The following is a 24,556-nucleotide window of genomic DNA, read 5'->3' as shown; positions in this document are numbered from 1 at the left end:
AAAATATATTTTTTCTCTTATCTTCATCCTTCTTTTCACTGATCAAAATAAATATTTTTAAATCTATCACTGCTATTCTTGATTTTAATTTTCTTTAATATTATTAGCTCCTAGTGCTACTTGGATATCAGTATTAAAGAATATCTCTATTATGCTTCATTTCGAAACGTAGCCATTTTTAGTGAAATATCGTACTTTACTCTTTCCCATTACTATTCTTATGTTAACTGGCCTTTTATTTCCAAATAGATTTGAAGTTTGCAATTTTTATCTTTTTTCTTTTAATTTCCATAACGAATGTTGTTTATTTACCACAAACAAATACATACAGCACGTCACTACGGATGAGTGCCTGGGATCCCACGAATACTAGTACTAAACTGGTTTACTGAAGAAAACGGAGTATCTATATACGTTCGTAGGCTTCCACTGCTAGTGTCGTTTTGAATAAAATAATTTTGGGCGGTAGGCGGCGTCATTGTTAAAGACTAAGGCAACTAAACTGACGACGTTTCTATCAAGTTGCCACGTTACTCCTCAGTGCAGATAAACGCTCTGAGAAGGACCGCAGTAAGTCGGTTGAAATGTCGTCAATTTAGTTGCCTTAGTGTTTTACAATGACGCGACCTGCCACCCAAAATTATTTTATTCAAAAAAATCCTAATTGCCATATCCACTTTGACTCTAAATGAACATGATTAATCAAAGCTCTGGCTCTTCATGCGCTGGCGTCTACTCTTTTCTTCTTCCCCAGTTGTTACCATTAAATGGACAGTTGTCGCAGATATCTCTGAAGTGAGTACTATCGTTATCCGTGATTCACATTACAGGTTCCTTTGGAGCGTGTTACCTATGCTGTATCTCAAATTTCAGAAGTGACAGAACTATTTATCTAGGGCCTGTCCCACAAATTTAAATAGATTTAGCACATGAATCGTCCCAACACCTCAGCGCTACGACACACTATAACCCATAATATTCAGAACCTACTCTCCACTGCGTGGGTTGTTCTGTGCACGTTACTAGTTTCGAAAACTGGAACAAAATCGGAACCTACGCCGACTCCGAAAAGCAACAATTCAAACCTCAATCAAACACGTAATATTCACGATAATACAGCTTCACGTTTAAAGACCGAGTTAGGATTTAAGCCAGCCCTACACACTCTAGCATAGCTCCAAAGTGGCACAAGATCCGCCACTAAGTTCCACACTTTAAATGAACTATTCTTCTGACGATATCCTCTGGAACCTGAATAAAACCTTATCTAATTATCTACTGTCAGTAATAGAATCAGTAGTTCCAGTGGGAATTCAATCCTCGCTATAAACTGGCCAGAGCAGGGTAGTACCACTCCAAACCGACTATGTTCAGAGCGACGTATGCGTACTTAGCTCTGAGCAAACTTGAACTGCGGTGTTAAGATCGAATCCGCTATTTCCGTTGACCAGTTTATCATGGACTCGTATCTCGACAGCCTCTTTAAAGATCGAATCCCAGAACCCGTTCCCCCTGCACAACAGGTTTGTTTGTTATAAATCAAACATATGGATTTTCTTGAGGCTGCGTTTCGCAACTGGAGATTTCTCCGTTTGGCCAGGCGAACGTTCCTTATGCGATCTGAGCAGTGCTGCAACATACATCGCTGCTTCTGGCCGACGTACTGCTTGCCACACTCGCCGGTCGGTGTGGCCGTGCGGTTCTAGGCGCTTCAGTCTCAAACCGCGTGACCGCTGCGGTCGCAGGTTCGAATCCTGCCTCGGGTATGGATGTGTGTGATGTCCTTAGGTTAGTTAGGTTTAAGTAGTTCTAAGTTCTAGGGGACTGATGACCACAGATGTCAAGTCCCATAGTGCTCAGAGCCATTTGAACCATTTTTGCCACACTCGCAGCTGATGCTGTAGACTCCAGGTATCTATATTAGAGTAGTTGGAGCCATTATTCTGAATAAATGAATAACGATAGCTCACTTCTAACAACAGTTTAATTCTTCATCTCTGCCGTTGCGCTGTGGAATAGCGGCCAGGCGCTGGTTGTGCGTCATCTTTGCCACCTGCAATCCTGGACGGCTAAAATCATTGCCTCCATCTGAGACGGCAGCTTCCAGTCTCCACACGGTCTACCTTTCTATACAACAATATACAGGCAACACAACTGTAACATCATAATAAACTGTCCTATAATACACAAGTTGCAGCTACACATTTGGCTATAAAGCTGTCCTAAGAATGGTTGGTTGGTTGATTTGGGGGAGAGGATCAAACAGCGAGGTCATCGGTCCCACCGGATTAGCGAAAAATGGGTAAAAAAGTAGGCCATGCCCTTTCAAAGGAACCATCTCGACTTTTGCCTGAAGCGATTTAGGGAAATCACGGAAAACATAAATCAGGATGTCTGGACGTAGGTTTGAACCGTGGTCCTCCCGAATGCGAGTCCAGTGTGCTAAATACTGCGCCACTTCGATCGGCCAGAAATGAGGTGAAGTCACAACTGACCAGTAACCCACTGCGCAAAATATTTCATGGCACGTTACGGTATCCAAGAAATATCAGCTTCCTTTTTCTAGTGGTTCAAATGGTTCAAATGGCTCTGAGCACTATGGGACTTAACATCTATGGTCATCAGTCCCCTAGAACTTAGAACTACTTAAACCTAACTAACCTAAGGACATCACACACATCCATGCCCGAGGCAGGATTCGAACCTGCGACCGTAGCAGTCGCGCGGCTCCGGACTGAGCGCCTAGAACCGCTAGACCACCACGGCCGGCTTTCTAGTGGTCTCTTAGACCCTCTCCACATTCTTTATTGCTCCGAAATTTTCAGACGGCCTCAGCCTTAATTTTTCGTAGTATTCTCCTTTCCAGGATATACAAATTTTCTAGAATGTAGTTCATCGAGAGAGATTCACTGGTGTACAGACTTTCTGTCATAGTTTCGCGTCGCCGAATATACGGTTTTTCGCCGTAAAACTTCTGAGTCAGCTTTTATTATCTCTCCACGTTTGAGCTCCGTTCGCCAATCGTAGATTTTTCCAATCTGTTTTCTTGTATGGTCCCATAGAGGTACTTCAGTTTCTTTGCCCTCGTACTCTGGACTCTCTATGTTTCAAGGAATTTCGGTTCATATTTACATTTAGTGTTGAATTTGATTTTTTCTGTTGATATCCTCACCCGTGTTCTGCTGGCAATCCTTTCTTGGACGTCGACCTGGATGGTCGCTTCCTCTGGACTTTCCGAGATTACCGCGAAGTCATCTTCAAAGTACACCGGACATGTTCCTTTATTTTCAAGCTCTGAATTCCAAATGGTCATAGATTTTTCTAAAACATAGTTTGAAACTCTATCTGAGTGCTCATGTAAGATTCTGAACCCGTGTGATTACGAACCTGATTTCAGCCCTGAAATATACCCCAAGGCACTGAATAATACAGGATGAATGTTCACTCTGCAGCGGAGTGTGCGCTGATGTGAAACTTCCTGGCAGATTAAAATTGTGTGTCGGACCAAGACTCGAACTCGGGTCCTTTGTCTTTCGCGAGCATGTGTTCTACCATCTGAGCCACCCAAGTACGACTCACGACCCGTCCTCACGTCCGACTCACAGTTTTAATCTGACAGGAGGTTTCGTATCAGCTCACACTCCGCTGCAGAGGGAAAATTCATTCTGGAAACACCGCCCAGGCTGTGGCCAAGCCATGTCACCGTAATATCCTTTCTGCAAGGTCTGCAGGAGAGCTTCTGTGAAGAAGAGGTACTGGTGGAATTACAGCTGTGAGGATGGGTTGTGAGTCGTGCTTGTGTAGCGTAGGTGGTAGAGCACTTGCTCGGGAAAGGCAAAAATCCCGAGTTCGATTCTCGGTCCGGCACACAGTTTCAATCTTCCAGGGAGTTTCACTGAATAAGACTCGTAATAATAATGCAATCTGACTTTAACTTATATGTTTCGAAGGTGGCTACACTTATGCAAAGCGCAACGAGAAAGGGGAAGGAGGAATTACTCGAAAGTAGCACAACGCAGTTTTGAAGTAGAACATCGACCGCAAACATCATACCTACCTTAAGCTGTATTGAAGTTGAATCTCATAGAGTTGGTTTGTGCAGGACAAATGTTTTTTATCATCTGTGCCTTACACAATATAATATCCTGAAAATCGACGGTATATGTTCAGGAAACAGTAATTTACGATGATGCCTTCACTGTCCACACACATCTAGAAAGAACTACATTTGCGATGCCTAACATGAACTACTGAAATTTCTTATGGAAGATGAATGAGCTCCGTTGGCATACAGTAGAGTCTCGTTATTCCGAAACCCGCTATTCCGAAAATCTGCCTATTCCGTACACACCGGTTTTTTAACTTAAAAACAGGAGAAATCGTACATTTATTATTAAACAAAAAAGTTAAATAAAGACGTACATAGACCCTAAGTTTGATGAAAACGCCTGAAACTATATTGTAATGAAAGCTCGTTACTTACAGTACAGTACATACAGTAAATGTCGGATCCATTTATACAGTTCTGTGGAATTATTTTTAATAACTACTAAACACAAAAAAACATCCAATTTACATACACTTAAGAAGCCAGTCCTTTCTGTCTGACAAAGAACACTGAATCGACATGAGGATGTAATGTTCCGCCATCGCCGCTGGAACGTAACATCATTTGGTGTTGATGAAGCGTGCTGTTCGACGTAGCGTAAGGCGAGGTCGAGAGCATTTGCCGCGTCTGTGTTGATGTGAGTTCAGTTTGAGCGTTCGACTCGCCCTCACTTCCCTCAGAGTCGACGTGAACCGATTTTATTTATTTAATCGTATGGCTAGGGCCCCCCACCGGGCAGGCCGTTCGCCGGGTGCCCGTCTTTCAATTTGACGCCACTTCGGCAGCCTGCAGTCGATAAGAATGATCGGATGATGACGAGGACAGCACAACACCCAGTCCCTGGGCGGAGAAAATTCCCCGACCCAGCCAGGAATCGAACCCGGGCCCAGAAGATTGACAGTCCGTCACGGTGACCATTCAGCTACCGGAAGCGGACATGTGAACCGATGACCCCTGCACCATTGCTGCGATGTCTTCGTTTCCTTACTCCTGGTGCCGTTGACGTTAACAGCAGTCCACTCGTCAACACGGCTTTCTTCTGTGTCTTCGCAGCCAGGGATTTTCTTGACTAGTAGAAGAAGGTACCAGTCTTTCGCTGGTGCAAAAGTTCTTTCAACAAATTCCAATGTAGGTCAGAGATTTTTTCCATGATTTTTATAATTCGCCTTTAGTGGCGTTAATCCAAGCTTCAGCCAATCAGTAAATCACATCTTTCATTGTAATTTTCTTAAGTTTCTACAGGATTGAGATTTCATTTTGATCGTCTACTAGTAAAGTGCGAAGCAGCATTTTTCTGTATTTTTTTAATGGTCTGCAATACACCCTGGACCATAAATTGAAGAGCTGAAGTTACATTCGGTGGCAGAAAAGGTGCTTTAATGTCTTCACAAACAACTCAATCTGGAAACATTCCCTAGGCTGTGGCTAAGCCATGTCTCCGCAATATCCTTTCTATCAGGAGTGCTAGTTTTGCAAGGTTCGCAGGAGAGCTTCTGTAAAGTTTGGAAGGTAGGAGACGAGATACTGGCAGAAGTAAAGCTGTGAGGACGGGGTGTGAGTCGTGCTTGGGTAGCTCAGATGGTAGAGTACTTGCCCGCAAAAGGCAAAGGTCCCGAGTTCGAGTCTCGGTCCGGCAGACAGTTTTAATCAGCCAGGAAGTTTCATATCAGCGCACACTCCACTGCAGAGTGAAATTCTCATTCTGGGAACTTTGGTTTCTTCTGGGTAGGGCGAAGCATCATCTATACACGTCAGAGCATGATTAGGCAATCCATTTTCTCTATTGAACGCAGTCACTTTAGGGTTAAATCAGTGCTCGAACCATTCCTTAAACAAGTCGCGCTCTATCTGAACTTTTTTTTTATTCTTATAATACACAGGAAGTGAGCTGATGTTAACGTTTTTGGACCCTCGGATTTTCGCCGATTTGACTATTACCATCAGTGGAAATTTGTTCGTTGCCGAGGCGTTGCTGCAAGCTAAGGCAGTTAGAGATTGTTTGTCCATTTTAATCCTTGGGACACGTTTCTCTTCTTGCGACGCAAGACTTTGGGTAGGCAAAGCCTTAAAATTCAGTCCGGTTTCAGTCGTGTTGTAAATTTGCTGCGGTGAACAGTTTTGAGGAGAAACAAGTTCTTTAAATTCTTTTAGGTAATTTGCAGCTGCTTCTTTGTCAGCTGACAGTTACTCCCAAGCAATAGTGAGCTGTCTAATTTCGTGTCTTTTCTCCCAACGATCCGAAAAAAACCACAGCCAGCTGAAAATGATCGGTCACTATCTATGAGCTTGTTCAGTTGAAAAGCCTTTTCTTTTACCAAAGCACCAGTGATGGGGATTCCTTTCTGTCTGCTTTGAGTGAACCGCAAGAACAAGGCCTCGTCAAGTTTTTCATGTGAAAACACAGTCGTTTTTTTCCGCTTTTCGAGGGTTATTTCATTTGAAGCAGAACAAAACTGCTCAATTTTAACGCGACTTTTTTGCAGTTACTAATCGTTGCTTTTCCGACACCGCTTTTTTTTTGTTTTAAGTGTGAGTCCCTCCACGCTCCTACAAGCACGGTGACCAACTCAAAAGGTCTACTATCACCTCTGCATTGTTAGTATTTAAAATCGAGGAGAACGCAGGAGGGAGGAACTGAGATGTTATCCATACGTCTGGGTAAGATTACCCATTAATACAGGCGCATCTGGGTGTTAGAGGTGGTCGAAAAAGCTTGACAGAATCAAGCTTGAAAGAAGAGCGGTTTAAAGGGGAGAGGGGAAAAAAGTGCGAATACAAGCGCCAAGGGAAAGAAAAACCTCTGCGACAGTGTCAGGTTGGGCAGTAAGGGCAGTAGTGATTTCTTGCTATCTGCGACAGATCGTGCAAGGTAAGGTTATGTTAGTGGTTGGGTATCATGCATCAGTACCATAGAAGCAATGCCAGATTGTCATAGAATGGTCAGTCCTGTCGAGGAGGTGAGCGCTGCCGCTGCTGGCGTCGACGATGTCTCAGGGGCCAGCTGCTGCTGCTGCTGCTGCTCCTGTAACACAGCCATGTCGTTGTAAGTTTGTCTGTTCGATGGTCCTCAAAGGAACTGGCAGTGTGATATGTGTTGGGAGTTTGTTTGTGAGTCGTGTGTGGCTTCCCTGCGATTGCCAGTTCTCATGGCAGAGGCTCAGCCAGCAAGCTAGTCAGTGGCTGATGTGCAGGGGCTCGCCTCATTCTGTCGTTTAGTAGTTACGAAGTTACCATAGATGGTTAGTCCCTAAGGAGTGTCTTTGGGCGCTTGTGTTTCCATCTATGGTTCTGATCGTAGTTGCCCAGGTGTAGGATATTAGGATTGTTCGAGTGACTTGACTTCTTGTACAGAGTTTTTTGAATACCTCCTGGAGAGTCTCCAGTCGGTATTCTCGGTGAAGGTCTGCTGTCCGCGTGTATCGGGGAGCATTGCTTATGATACGTAATATCTTGTTCTGTATTTTCTGGAGGCGGTCCAGGTGTGTGGACGCCACATATCCCCAGACAGGTGCTGCGTATGTCATCAGCGGTCAAATCATTGTCCTAGACACCCTCCTATTCAGTGTACTATTCCTGTTGAGAATAGGATAGAGTTGTTTGAGCCTCGAGTTTGCCCTGTTGGTCATGTATTGTATGTGGTCCCCCCGTGTACGCTTCCGGAATAACCAAACACCGAGGTATCTGACTTTCGAAGTGAAGCGTATTGGGCTTGGGGGATATGCTACAACCCTACCACTGCTTCCCTTTCATGTCCCTCGACTCTTACAACTGCCACCTGGTTTCTGTACAAATTGTAAATAGCATTTCGCTCCCTGTGTTTGACCCCTGCCAACATCAGAATTTGAAAGAGAGCATTCCAGTAACATTGTCAAAAGCTTTCTGTAAGTTTACAAATGCTAGAAATGTAGGTTTGCCTTTCCTTAATCTATCTTCTAAGATAAGTCGTAGGGTCAGTATTGCCTCACGTGTTCCAACATTTCTGCAGAATCCAAACTGATCTTTCCCGAGTTCGCCTTCTACCAGTTTTTCCATTCGTCTGTAAATAATTCGTATTATTTTTTTGCAGCCGTGACTTATTAAACTAATAGTTCGGTAATTTTCACATCTGTCAACACATGCTTTCTTTGGGAATTGAATTATTATATTCTTCTTGAAGTCTGAGGGTATTTCACCTGTCTCATACATCTTGCTCACCAAATGGTAGAGTTTTGTCAGGATTGGCGCTCCCAAGGCTATTAGTAGTTCTAATGGACTGTTGTCTACTCCTGGGGCCTTGTTACGATTTAGGTCTTTCAGTGCTCTGTCAAACTCCCCCATTTCATCTTCATCTACATCCTCTTCCATTTCCATAATATTGTCCTGAAGTACATCGCCCTTGTATTGACCCTCTATATACTCCTTCCACCTTTCTGCTTTCCCTGCCGGCCGGTGTGGCCGTGCGGTTCTAGGCGCTTCAGTCTGGAACCGCGTGACCGCTACGGTCGCAGGTTCGAATCCTGCCTCGGGCATGGATGTGTGTGATATCCTTAGGTTAGTTAGGTTTAAGTAGTTCTAAGTTCTAGGGGACTGATGACCACAGATGTTAAGTCTCATAGTGCTCAGAGCCATTTGAACCGTTTTTCTGCTTGCCCTTGTTTGCTTAGAACTGGTCTTCCATCTGAGCTCATGATATTAATACTAGTCGTTCACTTTTCTCCAAAGGCCTCTTTAATTTTTCTGTAGGCAGTATTTATCTTACCCCTGGTGATATACGCCTCTACAACCTTACATTTGTTTTCTAGGCATCCCTGCTTAGCCATTTTGCACCTGCTGTCGATCTCATTTTTGGGACGTTTGTATTGCTTTTTGTCTGATTCATTTACTGCATTTTTATATTTTCTCCTTTCATCAATTACATTCAATATATCTTCTGTTACCTAAGGATTTCTACTAGCCCTCGTCTTTTTACCTACTTGATCCTCTGCTGCCTTCACTATTTCATCTCTCAAAGCTACCCATTCTTCTTCTACTGTATTACTTTCCCCCATTCTTGTCTGTCATTCTTAATGCTCTCCCTGAACTCTCTACAACCTCTGGTTCTCTCATTTGTAAGACGTCGTGGTCTCCTGACCTTCATTTGTCAGCAGCGAGCGGCACAGGCAGCAGTCATCGCAGCTTATGGTATTGTGCATTACAGCTCTTGCGAGCGCCATATTTCCTCCACAGCAGTACACTTCACTGCATTTCACACGCGACAGCCTCGACCAAACCTAGCAACATTCTAACGGATAATTATTCAAGTTGAGTAGGCACGGCTCTCAGCCATTCTGCCAAGTCAATAACTTTGTATAGAAATTTCATTAGCGAATCCTATCTTTAAGAGGTAACTTCACATTCTGAAAAGAACCCAGAAATAACTTGTTTAGTTCATAACTAAAAGTGCCATTGTGATTTCTCAGAATTAAAAAAAAAAATATTATTCGTTAGTTTCATGTTTTTCTTACACTAACTAGCACTACTCCAGTACCCAAGTATCCCACTAGTTACGTAAGAAATTTTGTGAATTTTTGTATCATTTCCTTACAGCGGACGACTCCAGAAGATATTTATTGCTGAACGTTTTTCAGGCATTTCTATTTAGAACGTTAGGAGCGTCTGTCTGACTTCTGTAGTAGTGTGGGGGTGGAAACTGCATCTTGCAGGAGCCAAAGGGTAAAGAGTACATCTCAGATTAATCCGTTGCGCAGAATGGCAGAATACCACCCACACTCTCACACAGTTTATGCAGGTCCCATCTCCTTAAATTCCCAACTTTTGGCAGCTTCTTCAGTTTTAATCTACAGTTCATAACCAATAGATTGTGGTCAGAGTCCACATCTGCCCCTGTAAATGTCTTATAATTTAAAACCTGGTTCCTAAATCTCTGTCTTACAATTACATAATCTGTCTAAAACCTTTCAGTGTCTCCATGCCTCTTCCATGTGTACAGCCTTCTTTCATGATTCTTGAACCAAGTGTTAGCTATGATTAAGTTATGCTCTGTGCAAAATTCTAGCAGGCCTCTTCCTCTTTCATTCCTTACCCCCATTCCATATTCACCTATTACTTTTCCTTCTCTTCCTTTGCCTACTATCGAATTCCAGTCACCAATGACTATTAAATTTTCGTCTCCCTTTACTATCTCATCATACATTTCATCAATGTCTTCGTCATCTGTGGAGCTAGTTGGCATATATTCTTGTACTTCTGTGGTAGGTGTGGGTTTCGTGTCTATAGTGGCTACAGTAATGCGTTCACTATGCTGTTCGTAGTAGCTTACCCGCACTCCTATTTTTTTATTCATTATTAAATCTACTCCTGCATTATCCATATTTGATTTTTTATTTGTAACCTTGTATTTACCTGAGCAGAAGTCTTGTTTCTCCTGCCACCGAATTTCTCTAATTCCCACTATATCTAATTTTAACTTATCCATTTCCCTTTTTAAATTTTCTAGCATACTTTCCCAATTAAGGGATCTGACATTCCACGCTCCGATCCGTAGAACGCCAGTTTTTTTCTCCCGATAACGACGTATTCCTGACTATTCCCCGCCCATAGATCCGAACTGGGGACTATTTTACCTCTGAAATATTGTACCCAAGAGGATGCCATCATCATTTAACCATACAGTAAAGCTGCATGTCCTCGGGAAACAATACGGCGGTTGCTTCCCATTGCTTTCAGCCCTTCGCAGTACCAGCACAGCAAGGCCGTTTTGGTTAATGTTACAAGGCCAGATCAGTCAATCATCCAGACTATTTTCCTTGCGACTACTGAAAAGGCTGCTGCCCCTCTTCAGGAACCACACGTTTCTCTGGCCTCTAAACAGATACCCCTCCATTGTGGTTTCACATACAGTACTGCTACCTGTATCGGTGAGACACGCAAGCCTCTCCACCAACGACAAGGTCGATGGTTCATGGGGGGGGGATGTCAGGTAATACCCCAAAAGTGCATGAGAAATGTTGAGCTTATAATGTCACAAGAAAACGCAGTTCGATCACACGCAGCGGTTTGTCTCGTGGATCTTACCGTCCCCGGTAGAGGGCAGTGCTAACACCTTTTGTTGATGTGATCTGCTGCAAACGTACGACTTAGGAACTGGGGACTAGAAATGACGGAGAGACTTCGTCTCCGCCGTAGCCCGCAGTGGTACTCAACCTCACAACAGGCTACAGCACTACAGCAGTCCACTCACCCCACCGCCACCCCGCACCGAACCCAGGTTTAATGTGCGGCTCGGCTCCCAGGGGACGCCCCCTGGAACATCTCACACCAGACGAATGTAACCCCAATGTTTGCGTGGTACAGTAATTCTGATGTACGCGTACGTGAAGATTGTATTTGCGCAGCAATCGCCGACATAGTGTAACTGAGGCGGAATAAGGGGAATCAACCCGCATTCGGTGAGGCAGATGGAAAACCGCCTTAAAGACCATCCACAGACTGGCCGGCACACCGGACCTCGACACTAATCCGCCGGGTGGTTTCGTGTCGGGGACTGGCACGCCTTCCCGCGTGGAAAGCAGTGCCTTAGACCGTACGGCTAACCGGGTGGGCCAAAGTTGTTCTTATTTTATGTTTCTTTTCTTTTGTTCCTTCTTGTTTTGCTTACGGACTTTATTTACGAAAGAAAACGAAGGTCGTTTACTGGTGGCGACGCATTCCGGAAGTTTATGCTCATTTATTTGTGACGCAATACCGTTGGATTTTGATCTACTGTACTCTGCAATAAACCAGCGAAGGCCGCGAGACCGGTGAAAAAAATTGTAAATCTTACCTCAATGTAAACCCATTACTGTCTAATGCAGTGAAAGTAATACAGCCTGTCATACTGCAGACTCGAACCCTAAGCCGCACGCTATCGAGTCGGCCGGAAGCACACCGACGTGAATACTGGACTTGGGAAGGGACTACCAGGTACGACACACCGATAGGCTCAACTGCTGCACGTGCGGTGAGGTGCGCCATCTGGCGACGTCACATGTTCAACAATAAGTCATCCACTTTTGGAGCATTTCCCGACATGTGCGTCCCTGTGTGTCTTACGTTAAATTACTTGGCTCCGCGTCATCTATGTCGCTTCAGGATTTTAAACGTTAATGAGAACCACTTTTATAGAAAAATTTGCGTTCACTGCCACTTAACTGAGCACTTTCGATGAAGCTAGTCACAGTGTAAGGACAATTTTGGTGACGAGAAACAGGTTCGTTCTAATACTCCTTGGCAAACAGTTACATTGAGATGCTAACAGTCCCATTAATTTAGTGAGAAGATGATGTTTGCGTTGCTCTGGCTCGTATAAAATAGCGTTACATACTCTACAAACAATGTTTTTGCTATGGAACGTTTATTGTCAAAAATACTATAATTTGTGGCTGGTATAAGGATCCTTTGATAGGGAGGACGCAGCATGTTATCTCGGAAAAATAGTGATCGTCTGATGTACACACATCACATCAAAAAAGTTCTGCATAACCTCGTTTCCGGGAGTTCCGGAACCTGTACGGAAATTGGAATAGAGATCAACGTAAGCATCAAATGGTTCAAATGGCTCTGAGCACTATGGGACTCAACTGCTGAGGTCATTAGTCCCCTAGAACTTAGAACTAGTTAAACCTAACTAACCTAAGGACATCACACACATCCATGCCCGAGGCAGGATTCGAACCTGCGACCATAGCGGTCTCGCAGTTCCAGACTGCAGCGCCAGAACCGCGCGGTCACTTCGGCCGGCGTAAGCATCATTTCCGCCCTTTTTATTGCTCATGGAAACCACACATTGAATGTCCAAATAACTTACGGGTTTGCTGCTGGGTGACGTCGTCGAACACCGCCGATATTTCGACAGGAGCACACCCTGCCATTCTCAAGGCACAAATGCAAGGAGGAAGAAATGTGCAAGGAAATTTAATACCTCGGTTCACAGTGGAGAAACAAGGAAGATATCACACACAGAACAAGTGTCAACACAAAGATAACCAACATCAGAAATATCGATAGTTACTGTTACTCAACAGGTGAGGTAGCACTAATTCTGTCCCTCTGTTTTTTGATGAGAGACAGAGCCGGTTTCCAAGCAGCATTTAAACAAAATCCACCATCTCTGTTAATAAGGTTGCTTGATAGTTTGATTTCAACAGCTTTCTTGATAACACTATCCCAATACCTGGACGTGCAAGCCACAATCTCTGTGTTGTTGTCATCCTATGGAATGAACCAGCTGGTCTTTTAAGTTACAATAATTAAATACTTTCACTTAGGAATGGCGGGATGGATAAAAATAGATCAGGAAGCCTACATCGAATTTTTGGATCAAGAAAAGAGACTTACACAAAGTAAAAGATAATAAGACGTTCTAGAGAAGGCTGGAAACAAACAAAAAGTGTCAGAAAAAGTAATCAACGAAATACTCTAAAAACAGGTAGACACAATAGAAGATGAAAATCAAGAAATGGGTGTTCGTGTGAAGAAGGGTGTAACGCAGGGTAACAGGTAACTGTCATTGTAAAGTAGTCGTGGAGGACTCAATGCAAGAGGCGAAAGGAAATTTCAGAAGAAGAATAAATGTACCGGGCAGTAATATGCGGGTGAAAAAGTGCGACAGAGCTATTCTGATTGCAAGTATGGAACTCCAGGACACTGCTGAATGGAGCTTACAGTTTTTACTTAGTCTTTGAGTTTAAGTTAATGAAAACACAGACAGAGGAGAACAGCATCTAGCTAAGCTACATGTATGGGTAAGACAGATAAAGCGAATTCGCTTATCCGGGAATCAGGAATACACGAGATGGTGATGTACGGGGCACAGCAGAAGTATACTGACGCAGGTGAAAAAAGTTCCTCACAATAGAGCACTAAGACAGATTAAGAATAGGGGAAGAAGCTTTTGAATCTGTTAATTTGCAGTACAGCGTTTGTGATACTGAAGCTGGTTTACTGATGAGATCAGAGAAGAAATTGGGAGAATTTGAAATGTAGCGCAACAAAAGAACTTTGGCAATTCAGTAGAAAGACAAACTGCTTTATGGAAATACCATAATACGAAAAGTCAATGCGAAACCACTATCACACGATGGGGTACATTACTTAGATTTTAGCTATGGCATTCAGGGATAGTTCAGTTGGCACTGGAAGAAACGTTAGGGGAAATTATTTGGACCTACACAGAGATTATTAAGTTTATTCGACTGTAGAAGTGTCAAAGAAGTGAAGTCTAGTATATTAAAACTTCATGCATGATGCGGCCATTTTTAACGCATCTCAGTATTTATGACGTAATATCTCCTGATCTACTTGTCATAATTATATAATTTTGTAGGTACATTCAGCGGCATATGTGGACGGCGTGTGCAAAATGTGTTGCAAACAGAGGTAATGGCAAAGAGGTAATAAATTTAAACGTCATGGACAATGTGGCAGTTTTTCACTAATCTCAGTGTTTGTGACGTCATATCTCTGCAACTATGTGTGGTACAATGATATAATTTTTAGATGCATTTAGCGGAATATGTGGGTACTGTTTAGGAAATGTATTGTGAATGGGGTTAGAAGCACAGACGTAATAAATTTAAACGTCATGCGTGATGCAGCAGTTTTTTCACATCTTCTCAACCATGATAGGTAGGTGGTTCTTATCCCCTGCTGCGATTGTTGTCTGACAGAAAGTTATGTTTGTAGCAAATTTGGTTGAAATCGGACCCGTGTTTTAGGAGGAGATGTGGAACATACAGACATACACATACATAAATTTTTGTAATGAAAGAAGAGAGAGAGAGAGAGAGAGAGAGAGAGAGAGAGAGTGAGAGACAGAGAGAGAGAGACAAAGATAGATAGTGACAGAGAGAGATACAGAACGCAGCATGTCATTGTCAATGGAGAGAAGTCTTCAAGTAAGAGTGATTTCAGGTGTGCCGCAGGGGAGTGTCGTAGGACCGTTGCTATTCACAATATACATAAATGACCTTGTGGGTGACATCGGAAGTTCACTGAGGCTTTTTGCGGATGATGCTGTGGTATATCGAGAGGTGGTAACAATGGAAAATTGTACTGAAATGCAGGAGGATCTGCAGCGAAATGACGCATGGTGCAGGGAATGGCAATTGAATCTCAATGTAGACAAGCGTAATGTGCTGCGAATACATAGAAAGAAAGATCGCATATCATTTAGCTACAATATAGCAGGTAAGCAACTAGAAGCAGTTAATTCCATAAATTATCTGGGAGTAGGCATTAGGAGTGATTTAAAATGGGATGATCATATAAAGTTGATCGTTGGTAAAGCAGATGCGAGACTGAGATTCATTGGAAGAATCCCAAGGAAATGCAATCCGAAAACAAAGGAAGTAGGTTACAGTACGCTTGTTCGCCCACTGCTTGAATACTGCTTAGCAGTGTGGGATCCGTACCAGATAGGGTTGATAGAAGAGATAGAGAAGATCCAACGGAGAGCAGCGCGCTTCGTTACAGGATCATTTAGTAATCGCGAAAGCGTTACGGAGATGATAGATAATCTCCAGTGGAAGACTCTGCAGGAGAGACGCTCAGTAGCTCGGTACGGGCTTTTGTTGAAGTTTCGAGAACATACCTTCACCGAGGAGTCAAGCAGTATATTACTCCCTCCTACATATATCTTGCGAAGAGACCATGAGGATAAAATCAGAGAGATTAGAGCCCACACAGAAGCATACCGACAATCCCTCTTTCCACGAAAAATACGAGACTGGAATAGAAGGGATAACAGATAGAGGTACTCAAGGTACCCTCCGCCGCACACTGTCAGGTGGCTTGCGGAGTATGGATGTAGATGTAGATGTAGACACAGAGAGAGAGAGAGAGAGAGAGAGAGAGAGAGAGAGAGAGAGAGAGAGGGAGGGAGTGAGGGAGGGAGGGGGGGAGGACAGAAAAAAGATGGAGATGGTCTTACAAATATTCACGAATTTGCTATATATTCCTTTTACGAAACTCGAAACAGATTTATCTCTTTAATGCCTCTTCAGAGTAGTAACAGTTGTAATCCTGGACTCTTCTTACTAGACAATATGAAGTAAATACACAGTGAATTTTGTTTTAACGTACCTATATTATCAGTGCTATAGGTGAAAAGCTTAAATGACTGTAGATAAGTTGATTTATTAAGAGACTTATGAAATGTTACGGATATGTCGTTAGGAGATAGTATTATTTTCCTGTGTGTTAGCTCCTTCTCAGTTAAGGCAGTGGTTTGTCGTGGCCTGTTGCAGCTGCTGAATGCGTCCTACTCGTGCTACGCGCTGTTTCGCCAGGTTAACAGCCGCTAAGGAGCCCCGCCACAGCCGACATTACTATCAACGCTAGACTCAAGAGCAACAGAAGGCAACAACAGCGAATGTTGTCAGTTCATCTGCATCAAAACTAGCGGTGTAGAAAAATTTGAGTGTGTGAATTAATATGATGGCAGCATTCCTGATTTGTATTTGTTCGAGTAGAGCATTCTTATCCTGTGTTCCTTGACTGTTCTATGTTACTTTAGTATGAATTCTCTGGATAGACATAGAAGTCAGTCGGTGTTATACTGAACGTGAAACATTTCAGCTTTATTCATAAGAAAATAAACTCTGTACCACTAACAAGTGATGCTGCATATCTTAAAGTGACTACTGTTGTATAAAACCATCCAAATGTGTATGGTGACCTGATAATCACAAATTTTATTTACATAAATAAAAGAGCAAGCTAAAACGAGCAAAGTTATTATATTCGTCAGCAAGACAACACAAAACCATGGGGCAAGCCAATTTAATTCAAGATTTGTGGCATTGAATGTACCAAATTTTCAAACATTAATGACCCATTAAACTATGATGAGTTCCTTTCCATAACTTTTTGTATTACCAAAAGAACTTAAAATTACAGGAATCGTCTTACCTGAGTCCATGATACCAATGGAAAGAAATACTGTGTGAGGAACACTTTATTTTCGTGATTAGAGGCCTCAGGTTTAAATGCGTTTTATTTCTGCCTTACTGGGACCATACACTGAGGTGTCTTCAAGATTTTTAAAAGTTAGAGAATTACTTGAAATAAACACTCAAGTGCAACAACAGAAACTTTCATGTATAAAAAGACACTGAACAATAAATTAGTCAGCCTCACAAAACATCAGGCTACCACTTAACAGAGTCTTCAGCTGTGATAATGGCCTTAATTTAGCGAGAAAGATAGTCTAAAAGTTTCTTCAGATGTGTCATGTCCTGCTGAAGCCAATCATTGATAGGTCCAGTAGATACATTGTGTTATCAAGATTTTGATCTCTACGTTTAACTTTATGTTTCCACTGTGTGATTGCAGCCAATGACACACATTCTGTACTAAGATGAAATTAATACCTTAAAATTTCATCACTTTAAAGTTTGGCTGGGTCTAAGAAGTCATTAGGAAGCATAACCACCCTCGTTCCTTACCTACACGAATGTGTATTACCACTGTTCATCAACGTGCCATGCAGTCTCCACTGTGTGACAGCTTTATTTGGCATTGCCAATAGAATATGTCAAACGTTTTGCACTGCAAGGTAAAGTTAATACCCTAGCATGGAGTCAGTATAATGTCTAGTTGACTTTGATATAAGCTTTACCCGAACTCAGACGAGTTTTTGTCAGAAAAATTGCTACATTTGGGAGCAATAACACATTATATTAGCAGGGCAATTTAGCCTCCACCTACTGATGCTGTAATTGAAGCTGAAGTCTTACTTAGAGAATTACTCTGTTGGACTAGATTCCTTCTATGTTACCAACTGATCAAAAATTGAGTAAGGTGACTACGCAGGGAAACATAGCTTTCGCAGTAATGCAATAGCAAACATGGCTGCCAATGGCTCCACTTTCCCAGAGGTTTTCGTTATTGGTATGAGCAATCGTAGTTTGAAGTGTGTATATACCAGCATTCGCTGGTGTTAGTCATTCCGATTTTACTGCTGTGCTAAATGCGTTCCAAGTGTGGGGAAATGTACGAATGAGTGGTGAGCTAGCACAAGATGTTGTCAATGCCACTGTTGTGGGAAATGTTTTTGTGTATATTGGTTTATTTAATACATCGTACATAGATCGACTTCAGCTCGTCAAATAAACTATAATTTATTTCATTGTTGTCAATAAGTGAGCTATATGTACTTTGATAAGTAATATATACAATTTAGATATAGAGATGTTTAATTTAAAGGTCCATTGTGCTTGCACAGTGTGGTAAAATAATCAAACTTTGGTGAGCGTCAGTGTGCCTTAACCTGTAAATTTTATCAGTGGTGGCAATACACAGGCTATGTGTATTTTTTAAATCTTACACAACAGTCAAGTTAAGCAGTGCCACGTGCGTTTTGCTCTCAAAATATTATTTATTTTGGCAAGAAATTTTATTTTGGTGCAAAAATGGAATTTTTGTTCACTATCAGAGCTCGGTGGTGCAAAGATATATTGAAGAATCAACTCTCTGTGTGAAAGCTTGTGTCACTATTATCTTTAGCCAAGTACATTTGCATTTTGGAGTTATATTTGGGCATTACCAAAATATGTAGGCAAATGTTACAGTTCATAAAGACCTCACCAAAATGCCTTCTTCCCTTATAAAATGATGCTTGGTCAGTTCGTTTGTATTTTGTTATGTTGCTTGTATTTTATTTCTCTTATTTTTCAGCATTATGATCAGATTTTGATATTATTTAGTACCTGATTATCGAAATATGGTTTGTAGACGTTTTAGAGAGCATTGCCACCATAGTTTCAATTGACAAATGTCACAACGTTCCTCGAAATCTTGTTACTGTGCGAAACCTGGTGTAGCTCTAGATCAAATGTAAGAAGAAGCAATATCAGCCAGTCTATCTCACTGATTATATTTATCTGCCCTTTCCCCCGTAAAATGATGCTTACTGACATATTACTGAAAAGTTCTACATTTTTTTGACATATGATTTAGACATGGGTATACCGTAAGCTACATTCTGAAAGTCCTCTGTTACTATTGTCGACTTCCCTGATTTACGTTTCACATATCTGTTACACGCAAGCAGTCGTCTATTGTAATACATGCAACCACTAATCGATTGTTGTTGTTGTGGTCTTCAGTCCTGAGACTGGTTTGATGCAGCTCTCCATGCTACTCTATCCTGTGCAAGCTTCTTCAGCTCCCAGTAACTACTGCAACCTACATCCTTCTGAATCTGCTTAGTGTATTCATCTCTTGGTCTCCCCCTACGATTTTTACCCTCCACGCTGCCCTCCAATACTAAATTTGTGATCCCTTGATGCCTCAGAACATGTCCTACAAACCGATCCCTTCTTCTGGTCAAGTTGTGCCACAAACTTCTCTTCTCCCCAATCCTATTCAATACTAATCGATTACCCGTGCAGTAACTAATGTTCTGATACACTGGTTTATCTTAACTAAAGTCTTTGAGGTAAGCGGGAATCAGCCTATGAAACTGCCAAGCAGCGGTGAAGGGATTGTGACGTGCAAGTATGATTCACATAGTATTTTCCTTGTTTGTTCTGAATCCCTTCAGTGGTATAATCAGAAAGAAAGCTGCTGTGAAATGTGTGCATAAGGAAGAACAGATTACGCATAGCTGCAGCTAGCGTAGGTATTAGTCGTCATACTGAGAGAATTGTGAACTGCATTTTCTTTGCCAAGGGGTGGCATAAACCACGTAATACTGCCAAACGTTGTGAGCTTAGCGAGCCATATTGAAATATATAGTTCTTAAATTGCAGTTTTCAGTTCACACCGACTAGGCTCATTTTTTGTATGTGGTATATCGATTCATACCTCAAATGAGTACAGAAGTTCTTACTCAACTGATGTTTGCATGCTTTTTGATGGTTTCAAGGATAATTTGTAATTAAAGTATTTGTCCAATAGTGGTGAACGCACCATGTTGTTCATATAACACTAACTCTGATACTGCATGTAAACCAACGTTCATTGGATTTTAATAATCAGAAATTAACATCAAATCTTCAGTCTTTATTTGCTCATTCCATCATCAAATTAAATGGCGTTATATACGCATTTATGTCTCATGTAGCAATGACTTCTGGCTTCAGCATGATAGTTACTTTGATGAGAGTCATTTATCACATAGTACAAACAGTTACAGAAGAACAGCTGATTTGCATTATTCAAGTAGATTGTTTTCATACTCCAGAAGGTAAGTATACTTTGATACCTGCTGACCAGCAGTTATTATCCCATGTACTCATACAACGATGCATGGAAATACTGTACAAATGCTGTATAAATACGAAAATAAATCCTTGTAGTGCTCAGAATTATTGTTGATAGCAAAGATAGTAAAGGTAATCTGGAAGTTGTTCAGGGAATCAAATGTTAGATTAATTTACAAGAAGTTTGTTCATTAAATAGTGATGAATTATTTGAGATGCCAAAATAAATCTTTTGTGCTTAGTACATTTGACGGCGTTGCGCTATCCCTGAAGAGCTGTGATATCACATCATGTTTTTTTTAAACTCACTATTCACGTAATAAACTGGACATCATTATCAGGACAGTCTTGTGTGGAACTCTACGTCTGCTAGCTTAAACATTTTAGATACAGACACACAATTCTTTATATATTTTTATGGGCGTTTTAAATGCGAAAATAATATTGAGGGGGCTTGGTAGTTGGTATCTTCTCCCTAAAATGCTGCTAGTTCACGTTTGTTATTGTACATACTCTTTAGGCGTAGGATGTCATTAATTCCATTCTTTCAATGCTGACAGTAATTCAGACTGGTTAGTTGTTTGTTTACTTGTTAGCTTACCGTAATATTTTAGCCAACATGCTTTTATGTAGTTGTTGACTTAGTCACTCTCATTTTGGTACATCATTTAGACCAAAAAAGGAATGTCACCTACCTCCTTATGATGTTACTTTTTAGCCACAAACAGTGTGGTCGGAAATTTCCGTTACAGACTTCTAGGACTTGTAGAGGGGAGTGAGTACATCGTATTTTGAATAGGAACCCAGCTATGAACACTTGCTCAGTAAGGAAGATGTGTTTCACATTAGCGTAGATGAAAGTATGGGCATAACTCCTCAGGTATGCAATTTAGATCCCACATTTATTGGGCATTTTTTCTCATTTTCGTCCACACTACCACCACTGAAAGATACCAACCCTACGCTCTTCGCAACACAAGCGGTTTTCGTTTATAACTTTCGACTCGTTCGTTTCCGGTACAGGGATCCTTACTTCAAATTAATACATTTATCGTTCTCCATCATCCTAGAAGGTGTGTAACATCATCACAGAATCACCCCGTGTATACATACATTTACAGACAACCGCGCCTATAACTTTGACGCTCTGTAGTCTCGTTGGATGACGTTTCCGGACATGGGTTCCTGTTCAAAATACGATGTACTCACTCTCCTCTACAAGTCCTAGAAGTCTGTAACGGGAATTTCCGACCACCCTGTACAGGGTGTCCCATTCATCTTGACCACCCTAAATAACTGTTTGTCCAGATGCAAACTAGAAAATGTTAAAGCAAATGTTCTTTAGCCACCAGGTGGACATCAATCTGCATGAGTGCCTTCGTTGTAGCTTTGCTTTTTACAGCTATGAACAGCGGTATGATTTTTTAAATGGCACCCTGAATTTTTTCTTCGATAATTCATTTCTTCTCCTAAAGACCTATTCAAAAATGTATCAGAGTGTACTATTCACTGAAACACAAAGTTAATAATTACATAACACAACACTGACGCTTAGTGCAGGTACTAGGGGTAATGGAACACATCCACGTGCTGACGTTGACAGAGGACAAATGTAAACATAAGTAGAATGCACAACCGTCATTCCGTCAACCATCGTCAGTTGAAGAGTTGAGTGAGTAGAATGTACACCAACGAAGAGAAGGTAGAAATGCTACTCAGCTATGGGGAATGTAGGTTAGAAGAACAGTAATTGCAATACTGTTTTCTTATGCACGGGTACATTTAGTACAGTAGTTTAGTCCTTTTAAATACTGTTGTGTAGAGTAGGCATACAGTAAAGGCTGTCCTTCATACAAAATGCATCGACACAACGTTTGTTTTATTGTTGTTGTTGAAGGTAGGCGAAATGCTACGCAGGCAGCGGAACTGTACAGAGAGCGATATCCTGACAAGAACCCACCTTCCCGACGGATGTTTTCTCGTCTTGTAGCGACGCTTCAGGAAGCGGGAAGTTTCAACCCACGACAACGCAATCGTCGTAGCACTCGCACAGACGAAGCTGCCGAAGTTACTGTTCTCGCTTCCGTTGCTGTGAATGCACATGTGAGCACATGACAGCTTGAACACGAGATTGGCATTCCTAAAACCGATGTACATCGTATTCTTACACGTCACCGGTTCCATCGTTACCATGTATACCTACATCCAGAATCGTGTACAGTTCTGTCAGTGGGCACAGCAACATATCGTTGCCAACCCTAACTTCTTCTTCAATGTTCTATTTACCGATGAATGTTCCTTCTCAAAAAAAAGGGCAGGTAAATACAAGGAACATGCATTATTGGTCCAGAGATAACCCACGATGGCTTAGACAGGTGGAACATCAGCGTCAATGGAGAGTTAACGTCTGGTGTGGGATGCTTGGTACTACAATTATTCGCCCTTATTTCATCAATGGTAATCTAAACGGCACAGCATATGCCAAATTTCTCAGACGAATTCTTCCTTCTCTTTTGAATGAAGTGCCGCTAAGAACCAGAATGCTTATGTGGTATCAACACGATGGATATCCAGCACATAAAGCCTTGCGTGCACGTCGTGTTCTGAACCGAAAGTATCCTGCCAGATGGACTGGTCGAGGAGGAACAGTTACTTGGTCTTCTAGGTCTCCTATTTAAATACTCTATGCGATATTAGAACAACTTCAGAGGACATGCAGGGACGTATGCGAAATTGTAATTCTCTTCAGCAGGCAACACTGGAAGCAATAAATAATTCTGAAACTTTCTGGCAGATTAAAACTTTGTCCGGACCGAGACTCGAACTCGGGACCTTTGCCTTTCGCGGGCAAGTGCTCCTGAAAGAATGCTAGTTCTGCAAGGTTCGCAGGAGAGCTTCTGTAAAGGTTGGAAGGTAGGAGACGAGGTACTGGCAGAAGTAAAGCTGTGAGGACGGGGCGTGAGTCGTGCTTGGGTAGCTCAGTTGGTAGAGCACTTGCCCGCGAAAGGCAAAGGTCCCGAGTTCGAGTCTCGGTCCGGCACACAGTTTTAATCTGCCAGGAGGTTTCATACCAGCGCACACTCCGCTGCAGAGTGAAAATCTCATTCTGGAGTAAATAATTCTTTCATTCAACGAGTGCACCAGTGTATTGGTGTCCAGGGTCACCACTTTGAGCACCATTGAATGTTCTACTCACGGACAACGGTACAGGAGAGTCAAAGTCAATTTTGTGTTATGTTTTTACTTGGCTTTCATTTGTTTTCTGACAACTCCAGCAAGTGGACGAGTTTATGGTCTCGGACTCAAAGTCAATGTTGTGTTATGTAATTACGTAATAATGTTGTGTTTCGGTGAATGGTACACTGTGATACATTTTTGAATAGATCTTTAGGAGAAGAAATGAAATACCGAATAAAAAATACTGGATGCCATTTAAAAAAGTCATACCGCTGTTCATATCTCTGTAAAAAACAATGCTACAACTAAGAAAATCATGCTAATTGATGTCCCCCTGACGGTTAAAGAACATTTGCTTGAAATATTTTGTAATTTTCATCTGGACAAACAGCTATTTAGGGTGGTCGAGATAAATGAGACACCAAGATAAATGAGACACCCTGGAATTTAGATGCGAAATATTTAATTTTAGGATTCACTGTATCTTAGACCGAGTATGGTACAGAGATCGAACTATGGAAATTCGCAAGTGCTACTTAACCTACGAGTTCATCGCATTCTCTCTCTCTCTCTCTCTCTCTCTCTCTGTGTGTGTGTGTGTGTGTGTGTGTGTGTGTGTGTGTGTGTTTTGTCGGCGAATGGAAGAAATGTAAGTTACACTCTTTACGTAATTTCTTTACAAATAATTCAGGTCGTTTGGATACTTTCGAACATGGCACCAAAAAATTGAAATCTTTTGGATACTTCTGAACTTACCTAAGAAGGCAGCTCTGGGGCTAAACTGTGATTGGTTGTTTCGTTTTAATGGTCTGTAAAGTACTTGGATGTGAGCGGCTGTTGGGTTTTAATGGCCGCATCCGTTTCAAGAAGCGAGTTGTGGCTGCTGGGATCGTGAATGAAATAGGTAAGGTGAGTGGGTTATCACGTATTGATGACGATGTCATGTGTGTGATTGGTAGCCCTGGCTCTGCATGTTGGTAACTCACAGCTTCAGGCTTCTTTTTTTTTTCAAGGTTGGCGAAGGACCCTGTTTGGTTCCTAATGCCTT

General features: G+C 42.0%; 1 protein-coding gene across 1 annotated transcript in view; it reads left to right on the top strand.

Annotated features, from left to right (window-relative positions):
- The window catches only part of LOC126160923 (uncharacterized), a 53,113-nt gene extending 36,577 nt beyond the window's left edge, over positions 1–16,536 (top strand). Inside the window, exon 4 of the mRNA XM_049916939.1 lies at positions 16,372–16,536. Coding sequence (XP_049772896.1) covers positions 16,372–16,428 — 57 coding nt within the window. The 3' untranslated portion in view covers positions 16,429–16,536. The remainder of the gene's footprint in view (positions 1–16,371) is intronic.
- Positions 16,537–24,556: the final 8,020 nt, after the last annotated feature.

This window comes from Schistocerca cancellata, chromosome 2 (genome assembly GCF_023864275.1).
Source record: "Schistocerca cancellata isolate TAMUIC-IGC-003103 chromosome 2, iqSchCanc2.1, whole genome shotgun sequence".
NCBI lineage: Eukaryota > Metazoa > Arthropoda > Insecta > Orthoptera > Acrididae > Schistocerca > Schistocerca cancellata.
This window is presented reverse-complemented; position numbering and strand designations above follow the sequence as displayed.